The sequence below is a fragment of the Melanaphis sacchari genome, unplaced genomic scaffold (genome assembly GCF_002803265.2).
Source record: "Melanaphis sacchari strain LSU unplaced genomic scaffold, SCAv2.0 Contig513_pilon_pilon, whole genome shotgun sequence".
NCBI lineage: Eukaryota > Metazoa > Arthropoda > Insecta > Hemiptera > Aphididae > Melanaphis > Melanaphis sacchari.
The window spans coordinates 35,977-47,431 of NW_020271347.1; the positions used below are offsets into that span (position 1 = coordinate 35,977).

General features: G+C 25.6%; 2 protein-coding genes across 2 annotated transcripts; one reads left to right on the forward strand and one right to left on the reverse strand.

Moving 5' to 3' along the window:
* Nucleotides 1-998: 998 nt before the first annotated feature.
* Nucleotides 999-2,897, forward strand: LOC112599424 (general transcription factor II-I repeat domain-containing protein 2B-like). The gene is made up of 2 exons (XM_025346334.1): nt 999-1,700; nt 1,965-2,897. The coding sequence occupies exons 1-2, from the start codon at nt 999-1,001 to the stop codon at nt 2,895-2,897; spliced, it is 1,635 nt and encodes a 544-aa protein (XP_025202119.1).
* An 817-nt stretch (nt 2,898-3,714) lies between these two features.
* LOC112599423 lies at nt 3,715-7,135 on the reverse strand. Its single transcript, XM_025346333.1, has 3 exons — nt 6,948-7,135; nt 4,163-4,312; nt 3,715-4,094 (listed from the first exon to the last, which is right to left on the reverse strand). Exon 3 carries the CDS (start codon nt 4,087-4,089, stop codon nt 3,757-3,759), a length of 333 nt encoding a protein of 110 aa, XP_025202118.1. The 5' UTR covers nt 4,090-4,094; nt 4,163-4,312; nt 6,948-7,135; the 3' UTR covers nt 3,715-3,756.
* Between the last annotated feature and the right edge of the window lie 4,320 nt (nt 7,136-11,455).

Below are 11,455 nucleotides of genomic sequence, written 5' to 3' on the forward strand. Positions count from 1 at the left end.
ATATATTTATTTGTAGAACATAATTTTGATTAGGTATGTTTAAGGGCCTCTAATAATGTTTGGTTACAAACCCAAAATTATGTTAATCTAGGCTTGTCCACTTTCCATAATTATTGATCCTTATAACAGACTAAAACATCATGCGGTAATGAAAATGATTATATTATGATAAACATAATCATTGACCAATCACCATCATATTTTTGTAAATATATTTATTTATTTTTACTTTTCAATTTTTAATTTTTTTTTTTTTTTTTTTGTATAAAAGTAACATTGTAATACCTGTAAATATATTAGTAATTTAATAAAAAAAAATGATGATTCATTCATCATTCAATCATAAATTTACAATATTAAATTAACTTGATTCCTCTTTTTTCATTAATTTTTAAATTCCAACCTAAATGGTACAATAATATAATATTGATATATGATAAATAAATTAGTACATATATTCATATTTATACATATATAAGCACTACATTTTTTCTAAAACAGTATCAAATGTAGAATATTTATCAGCAATTTCTTAAGCAATTACATCATTATAATCTAATTCAGGGGTCACCAAATGGCGGCCCGCGGGCCGCATCCGGCCCGCGAATGCATTTTAACCGGCCCGCAGACTGAGTGAAAAATCCAATCATTTAATACGTACTTATTATAAAGCGCGACTGTTGTAATAATAAATGTTGCAGGTAATTTCTTATCTTTGTACATTACTACTGCATTATAAGGTTTTTTCAGCTGCAACAAATATTATACTAGCTGTGAAGCATATCTTATCTTATCTGTTTTATTATTTATATGAAATTTCATTACGACAAGTTGACAACTCGTTAAGTCACACATATTAATATACGTACAACACGTCAGTCCGTCAGTTATCGGTGAGACGGTGGTGTCCGCTGCGACGTAATTTTTGTTCGTCCGTTCTGTTTTGTTTATTAATTTTCGTAATTAAATAATATATTATTCTTTGTTTTAACTTGACTATGGATAGAAAAAGAAGAAAAGTAGAAAATGAAAATAGACAGTTTTGTCCTGAATGGATGGACTTATATTGTTTTATTTTACCAGATAGAGTAGGTGCCTTACCTGTTTGTTTGATTTGTAATCAAACAGTGGCTGTTATGAAAGTGTTTAATACCAAACGTTATTATGAGACACACAAGTCATTTGCCGAAAAATTCCCATTGGGTACTGGCCTTCGTAAAACAAAAATTGAAAATTTAAAAATGAAATATAAATCGGCAACTCAAATTTTGAGCCATGCAATGACTGAACAACAGAAATGTGCACAGGCATCTCTACAAATTTCGTGGATACTCGGTAAACATATGAAGCCATTTACAGATGCTGATATTGTTAAAGAATGTATGCTTCAATCTCTAAATATACTGTTTGAAAATAAAAAGGAAATTGTCGAAACTTTTCGTCATATCCCAATATCAGCATCCACTAACACGAGAAATATTGAAGTATTGGCCAAAGATAATCACAATCAGTTGAAACAAGATCTATCTACTGTTGATTTTTATTCTATAGCCTTGGATGAATCTTGTGATATCACAGATACATCTCAGCTAATAATTCACGTGAGATACTTGAGCAATATCAGTGGGACATTTTACGAAGAGTTATTGACACTTTTGCCGTTATCAGGGACCAGCAAAGGAAATGATTTGTACAATGCCGTATTATTGTATTTTGAAACAGAAAATTTAAATTTGAAAAAAATTATCTCTGTTACAACCGATGGTGCACCAGCGATGATTGGCGCTCATCAAGGTTTTGTTCAAAGATTAAGAAATGACCCTAAATGCAACTTTGATCTTTTATCGTACCATTGTATCATTCATCAAAGCTTCCTTTGCTGCAAACTGGATCCGTGTTTGGAAAAAATTATGATAACAGTAATGAGTATTGTTAATTTTATACGTGCAAAATCTTCACTCCAGCACAGACTATTTAAGGCACTTCTTCAAGAAAATGATACTCAGTTCGACGATTTATTACTTCATAATAATGTGAGATGGCTGAGCAAAGGAAATGTTTTGCAAAGGTTTTTTAACTTACTGAATGAAATTGAACTATTTTTAATTCAGAGTACACATTTGTCTGCCAAAGACTATCACGAATTTATCAGTGATAATAGTAACATAGCAACTATTGCGTTTTTGACAGATATATTTCAACACATAAATTCGTTCAACTTGAAACTTCAAGGTAATCAGAAACTAATTTGCCATTTAGTTTCTGAGGTAAATTGTTTTTGTAGAAAAATTGACTTTTTTTTACAAGATGTTGGTAATGAACGTTTACATTTTCCTAACTTGAAAAAAGTTGTTGATGGAAATCTCGAGATTGACATGACAAATTTTACGAAGTTTTTGAAAAGTTTAAAAACTGAATTCGAAAGACGCTTTGCTGATTTCGGAAAAATCAAAAACGTTGTACAACTATTGAACAGTAGTTTTACTCTGCAGCCTGATGGTGAATGGATTAACGAAGCAGAAAATGTTTTCAAATGCAACAGAGCACATCTTCAAATGGAAATAATTGAATTTCAATCAGATGATGTCCTAAAAAATTTGTTTAATGAAAAGTATTCAAAAACTGAAATTGATTCTACATATGATGAATTTTGGTTGAAATATGTATCTGAAAAGAAATACCCGACGTTGAAATTATTGACAGTGAAAATGTGTACAATGTTTGGCTCCACATACGTCTGTGAGTCTGCTTTTTCAAAAATGAATTATATCAAAAACAAATTCCGATCCCGACTCACCAACGAACACCTTGAAATGATGATGAAGATAGCTACCACAAACCATAAACCCGACTTAAAGCAGCTAGTTGAAAGCAAGATCTGCCATTTTTCTCATTAAAAATATTAATTAATAATTGTTTCATATATTTATTAAATTTAATTATATTTTCATTAGTTTTAGTTACATAATAATTAATAAATGTATATATTTTTTTTAGAAATAAAGTATTTTTGACCAACCGGCATATTATAATAATTATTATGTACTTTGAATTTTTATGGCCCGCGAGAATTTTCCAAATTCCTTATGTGGCCCGCGGAAAATATTAATTGGTGACCCCTGATCTAATTTATAAGGTTTGTTCGTAAAGTACAATATTACAATAATAAATAAAATAATATCACAATTGAACAAGTTTAGAAATTTATAAGCTTAAAAATATTGATAAGTTTTTATCAATTATACTGTAAATATTAAAATTTAAATATTCCATAAAAAATAGAATTTTCCAATTTGTTATTAAATAAGTATAAGTTTAAATTAAAAGTTTCATTTTTTATTCAAAAAAATGTATTTATTTCTTTTCCAGGCTATAAGTGTGTTTGTATTTATTTATTATATTAACTACTGTTTGTAAATTGTTAATAAAATCTATTTTTGTAAATATTCTTTAAGCATAACTATACTATAAACAAATTTAGGTAACATTAGTTGTTTAATATTTAGTTAATCATTATTATTACTTTGTACTTTTTATTATTAATATTACTATTGACTCAAATAAAAAATTAAGTAATGAACTTCATTTTAAACATTCTACTTTTTTCCATGCCATTTGTATTAACTGATTCGTTAATAACAAACAAATCTTTTAAATAGGAACTACTAATTATTTTAAATTACACATGATAAAGATAAATATAATGATTATAAATAGTGATTTTAAATCAATTTTTAATAAGGCATGAAGAACAGATTACATGTGTTTCTTTGATTTTCCGATATAATAAAACAAATCCTCTGGGGAATCTAAATATTCTGATAGAACAACAACTCCAGTACAAAGATAAGTGTTAAGATCAAGGTCGGTCAGGTCTTTTACTGCATTTTTTATGCATTCTTCCATCTTAATAAGTTCTTCTGGTTTAAATGGATCAGGTACTCTACCATTCACATTTTTTAAATGTTCCGTTAAAGTTATGTAAACTTTGCCTGGAAAATCATTTAAAAAATGAATATCTTCCTGGATATCTTTTAGAAGTTCATGAAAAAATAACCGTTCCCTATCATATTTGTAAATGTTATCCATAATACCTAAAAACATTTAAATCATATAATATTATTAATCACAAATTAATTTATTGTTATACTCTCATACTCACCATAAAATGTCTGTTTTTGTGTGTAAATAATACACTTGGATTATTGAAATATAATAATTAATTATTCATATTTTTTGGATGATAACATTTAGTGCATGTGATCTAAGAAAATGTCAATTATTATTTATGAATGTTATAATATTATTTTATCTGTAAAGGTAAAAATTCTGAATTAGATAGTTTCTTATTATTCAATATTAAACATTTTAATACTCAAAACTACATTTATTCTTTTTCTTCATTGGCATCACTACTAAAAGCTAAATCATAGAAAATATTGTCATTATTTAATTTGAAAATGTTTACATATCAAGTAAATCATATATAAACAAATAATCAGTCATAAATCACAATGGTCATTGCAGAAAAATATAGCTAAAATAAAAAAATGTACATACTATAAAGAAAGTACACTTACTTTTGATATTATATTAGATGTATTTCACATAACACAAGTGATGCACACTAATTTATATAGGCTATAACTCTATCTACAAATAATTGTTGAGCTGTAATAGTTATACTAAAAGCTATTAAATAATAAAAAAAAAAAAAAAAACTCTATCTAGTATCCTTACCTTAGTTTATGATCAAAGATATTATAGTTTAGAAATGGTGGAAAGCTGATACAGAGTTAAAGGAATTAAGTAAAGTGGCGTGTTACAGGCTAGTCAGGGTAGGCCAGGCCTACCAAATTGTTTTTGATCATTTGGTTCTTTTTATCACAATTTATAATAAAAAATACAAGGCATATTTGAAAAGTAAGGGCCGTTTTGTCATAAAAAAAATTATAATAATATGAAATAGGTTTTATCAGCACATTTAGTTTCCTAGAAATCTACTTCATTTTTCCACATAATTACTGTTCACTTCTAAGCATTATTATTTATTTGTAACAATGCACTAAGTTCCTTAACCCATCTGTATAAAAGCTGACCACCTGGAAGTTGAACCAGTTTTCAACGGCATTCTTCAATCCACCAAGCTATTTTTTGAAATTTAAGAAAAGAAAGTAGTTACTGGGTGCAAGGTTGGGACTGTACGAACTGTGGTCAAAAAGTTCCTAATGAAAATCTTGAATTTTCTCTTGGGTCTTGGCTGCGGTATGAAGACATGCATTGTTATTAAGGAAGATTAGAACCTTACACACAATTTGTGGTATTCAAGTTTTTCTGTGACAATTGTGTAGACAATCAGTGTGTCTAAAGTGAGGAAATCCATCAGCCAGGGCACTAATCATCAATCGACAATCAGATCACAGTTTTTGATTCACCAAAGAAACAATGTCATTGGTTTGCATACTAATTATTAAGCCTATCACTCCATTCTTCATCATGAACATTTGTTTGTCTATTTTTGAAATCACGACACCACTATCTAATTTTTCCTTTACTCATTACAATAGATCCATAAACTAAGCATAACTCTCTATGAATTTCAGCATCTGAGGATCCTTTTGCATACAAACATCTTATAACAGCGCGAACTTCACAACTAGCAAGGGCAAAGATTATCACGGACATTGTTTATTGTACAAACCGATAGGCAAATTACTACTGAATCAAAACAACACCTGAAATAACTGCACGAGTAGTGCACGTACTATACACAAATATAAACAAACTAAGACTTATAGATTTTGAAATATAAGTGAACGACCCTTAGTCCTTACTTTTCGAATATGCCTCGTACCTTTGTTAAAACTTAAAATGTATTATTGAATATTATTGTGAATTAACATAAAAATATCAGATTAAAGATACGTATAGATAATATTATCTATAAGCTTTAATCAGTAATAATATCTATCATAATAATATTAGAAATTATTGTTTACACATTTATGACAGTAATACTATTACAGATCACTATCAGCTGATAGATTGGAAGATTTGTCCACTGTCAAATGACAAAATTTGTCATCGATGGACGACATTTAATGTCGTCTCGCTACGATGTAAAAATATTCACGATGCAAGTCATAGTCAAAATTAGTAAAAACTATGATGAATTAAGCTGTTAGCTGCTGATATTTCGGATGCCATAAATAACTTACAAATTTAGAACCAGTATTCATTGAAATAAACAAAAATTATAATAAATATAATTCTGGTTTCATGTATCAAGTGTATCAGCAGAAAGAAGTTTTTCAGCAACATGTGGGATTAAAACATAATTTTTGAGATCAGCAATGATCATTGAACGTCTTCATAAAACTGCAATTTTATTAATTTAAAAAGAATTAAGTAATCCATTAATAAACTATCCTAGTAACTGTTTGTGTAAACAAAAAATAGACCAATATCCTTTACTCTACAAATTAATATTATTTTGTTATTTTTAAGTTGTTTTTTCTCAAAATTTTTTAAAGAATAAAGACTGATATTATTTTTTGTAGTATTATGTTATCCCTAGTAATCAATCAATATTGTTAAAAATTATTTGCTTTTTTAATATTTTTAAAATAAAATAATAAAACACGTTACAAAAAAGATAACAGCCAAATTTGGAAATCCGAAAATTTGCTACCTATGTCCCATAATATACTAGGACAAATCTTCTCTTTGTACATAGTTCTGAACGGATTACAGAATAAAACGGGCCAACCCAATTATTTGGTACTGAACACGCCACTGTTTGAGTACAATATAAAACTTGTTAATCGTACTAATGAATTTTTGAACAGTTTGCAATAGCTATTTAAAATCTTAATCATTAAACCAATTTGAGAAAATATCGTTACATTACGTGTTATGAAATAACATGTATACTAAACAAGACTCACTATTATCAACATTAGCGACACTAAAATACGGCGATAGAATAAAACACTATTGTATGAAACATGGAGTAATATTTTCTATGATATTTATACAAAATAAATAAGATATAACAAGTAAAACAGTAATAGCACATTTCTTTTAAAGAACCAAAACACAATCGAAATGTAAACAAGGTTTACTTCGTTTTACGCCACCGCCTTATCAATAAAAACAAAAATATTTAGATACCAGTCATCTAATCAATATTCATAATAATATAAATAAATAATTTGAAAACAAAATATAATGTCTAATAACAGTAATAACAAGTAACAAAATAAATTAAATAATTAACACGGTTTCACTACAGACATGTATAATAATTGTATATATCTGTGAGTTTCACAGATTTATCAAAACCAAACAGTTTGCTGAAATTCGTTTTGGACGATAATTTTATGTTAAAACTGTTATCACAGAATCCAAACTGTTTGCTCTTATCACCGACCACTTTTTCAATGGTCTATTACTCCTACTATATAGTACACCTGATAATAAATTATATAACAAATTTAAAATAAATAATTACAATACAATTCTCTTTTCAGATGCTTTTAGCGATGTAGTGATGAACGAAATTTCATATAAATCAATTAACACTAAACAGTGAGCTTCTCGTTACTCAGCTAACAGTTTATCGTTTGCTAATTGTTTTCATTAACTCCTTGCAAATTTACTTAATACATGAAAATCTGTATTCTGTAAAAGTTATAAGATGTAACATTGGTGATGACTGATGAGTGATGTGTTTTAGCAGTTAGAGTTTGGATTCAATGTTAAAGCCACAAAAGAAATTTTATATTCCTTGTAAATTTTGTAGTGAGATTTAGCAGTCTCAAAAACTAAAATAAACCAAGTAATTATAAAATGTGGAACACAAAAAGGTGTATATTATGCAGCAGTCAAAAAAAGACATATGTGTTAAAGTCATACCGTTTATAAAAAGAATTGCAATATTCCTCACTAAACATTAAAATCAAAAACCATACAAATATGTTGCAGTATAGTGTTCAAAGAAAAACAACTACAATTTACTCTGCATTAATGTGAGTAAATAATTAATTCATAATATTTAATAGACATTTGTTACAAAATTAAATGAATAAAAAATAAAAACTGTATACTAATTTTAAAGTGGCAATAGAATACACAACACAACTGAATCTTATTAATCTTTTTTAAACAATTTATATTAATAGTATGTCTAATAGTGGCCATTTTGCTGTAATTTATTGACCTAAATTAATTAACTTTTTTATTCTAGCTGGCAGTGCAGTAGGCAACACATAATTTTCTAAACAATGAATAAGTATTCAAAATACATGGAAAACTTTAAGCAAACAGTTGATAAAAAATCTTAAAGGACTGATGAATGGTATAGTTGAATGTTAAAAATGTATGCACATAAATACATCAATAATTGTAAGTATTATTATTATTTATATAAACACCATTTAAATTAATACAACAAAAATATATTTTACATTAAAATACATTTTTTTTTTCTTTAAATTAATTTGAAACTTAAGGCATTAGATTGGTCATGGATTGTTAATTATAAATGAATGAAATGACTCCACTTTACATACATCTAATAATATTATACATTTGATAAACTGAAAATCATTATTTTATATCAAAATCATGGGCAATATACAAAATTGAAATTTTTTAATGTTAATAAAACAGTCAGTTCTGAATTCACAACTTTTAAATCATTACCAGGGCTAGGATAGCTAGGATAGTATAGGATTTAGCATTTTTTTATAGGATTAACAGGATATAGCTTTTCAAGCACAAAATGTGATTTGTTCATCTACGACTTCAAATATATAGTTTTTATTTTGCATATTTTGCATTTTTTGTACTTTTTTGAATTTAGGGCCATTTTTTCAATTTTACGGTCATTTTTTTATACTTTATTGAAATCTGAGTTATATTTTCATTAAATTTTTAATTTTAATTTTTAAATTTTAAATATTGGATTGATGATGTTATAATATTGTACAAAATACAAAGATACAATATTAAATAAAATCATAAACATATTTTCTAAAAATATTTAATACTTCAAAATACCAATCGTTTATATGTATAATATAAAATATACTTGTTAGATTAACAGAGCAATTCGATAATAATGTTAGATTACATGTTATCTTCATCAATTTATTATTAAATTTAACGTGCCAATATCTATTCATTATACGATGATATTAGCCATTATACCAGAAGATAAATTTATTTGTATACTTATAAAATAATTATTATTTATTAATTTATTAAAATAATTATATTTTTTTTGATCATTTTATGAGGTCATTTTTCTTATTGAGTCATTTTTAGTTTTATAAGGTCATTTTTAGGTTTTAGATCATTGAAATCTAGCCTAATCATTACCAATAGATTCAGAATAAAATGTAAATTAAAATTCATGTTCTTTTATGTCCAATATATTCATTTCAATTTTAGTTTAACTTAAAAATCATTATTTCAAAGTTGCTTTTAGTTTATTTATAAAATAAAAATTTTCAATTTATTTTAATTGATTTAAAATTTTATTACTAAATTGATCATAAATCATTTAATAAACTACTAACTTTAATACCCATCAATTAATTAAATACTTTAAGTTTAAATAAACTAATAAATCACTACTTTAAAACATAATTATAGCGGATAAAGAAACTCAAATTTGTTTTGTTTATGAAAAAGATCACTTTTAAATTCACAACATCCAAACTTTACCATTGAATTCAGAATAATATTTTAATTAAAATCATGTTCTGTTATATCCAATGTGTTTATATGAGATTCAAATTAAACTAAACTATAATGTTTTTGTTCTCACTTTAAAGTTTATTTATAAAAATTTTCAATTTACATGTGAAATTTAATTTTTAATCAATCTGAAATTTAAACTATAAGATTGGTCAAGATCATTAAGAATAAATTACTTATTTTAATATCCATCAAATTAAAAATCCTTTCAATAACCAACAAATCAATAATTTATAACATAATCATAGCAACTATACAGAATCAAATTATCAAATGTTTATAAACAGCCAGTAATGATTCCACTACTAAAATAATTGCTATAAGAATCAAATTATATTTAATTATGGTAACCTGATAAAAATTACAAACAAATACAAAATTGAAATTGTAATTAATCACTGTTACCTATAGTTGATACTCATTGTCATAGCAGAGGTAAATGACCGAATACTTAGGTTACAAATATCAAAATAACACATAATCCGCCTGAGTTAATATAGTAAGTGCCTATAAGAATATTAGCCCATTAGAAAATCTATTGTCGAAAAAAACAACTTATTGTCTGCATGTTTTCAAGAAGTAAACATAATATTCATCAGGCATATTGATATTCTGTGGGACCAGAGGATTCCATGTATCAAAACATATAGAGAAGTGATCGTCGCATTGACTTCGATTAACTATTAACTAAATGTAATTTTAAGCAGTATTTACACAATGTTCATTTAAGATTCAGTTTAAACAAAAATCATTTTTCGTATGACATAAACATATACCATTAATATATAAACATTTTAAATTTAAATATAAAACCAAATTGAATTCACAATCTTTTCAATTAATACAATAAGATTAAGGAAAAATAGTTTCAACATTTGGTATTCATTCATTCAATATGTTCATAAATGACTTAGTTTAATTTAAAAATGATTTTTGTATAACAAATGTATACCATAAATAGCTTACAATTTATTTTCTTAATATAAAATTCAAATGAATTCACATCATTTAATTTATACATTAGATTCAGAACAAATAAATAAAATCATTTATGTAGAACATTTACATATAGGATATACATTAAAATTTTTAATATAAAATTTAATATTGAATTCAAATCTTTTTCAATAATACCATTAGATTGTGGACCAAAAATAGTAAAATTATGTTTCATTCATTTTATATGTTCATAAATAATAGTTTAATCAAAAATAATTTTGTATCAACACATTACATTTAGCATATACAAATTAAAATATTATTTTCTTAATATAAATTCAATATTAAATCACATCTTTTAAATTAATACATTAGATTCAGGACATAAAGTAGTTTGAAATTAAGTCATTCAATCAATATGTTCATAAATGACTTAATTTAATCTAAAAAGTTTTTTGTATAACAAATGCGTATACATAAACACATTAAAACTTTATTTTCTTAATATAAATTTAATATTAAATTCACATCTTTAAATTAATACCATTAGATTCAGGACATAAAGTAGTTTTGAAATTAAGTTTTCATTCAATCAATATGTTCATGAATTAATTTAATCTAAACTGTTTTTGTATAACAAATGCGTTATACCATAAACACATTAAAACTTTATTTTCTTAATATAAAATTTAATATTAAATTCGCATCTTTAAATTAATACCATTAGATTCAGAACAAAATGTAGTATAAA

Bases quoted from the DNA above. Each gene is read 5' to 3' on its own strand.
- LOC112599424 (XM_025346334.1), top strand. From the start codon at position 999: ATGGATAGAAAAAGAAGAAAAGTAGAAAATGAAAATAGACAGTTTTGT. The intron at 1,701-1,964 runs GTATTATTGTAT...TCTTCACTCCAG, and splicing joins GAAATGATTTGTACAATGCC to CACAGACTATTTAAGGCACT.
- LOC112599423 (XM_025346333.1), bottom strand. From the start codon at position 4,089: ATGGATAACATTTACAAATATGATAGGGAACGGTTATTTTTTCATGAA.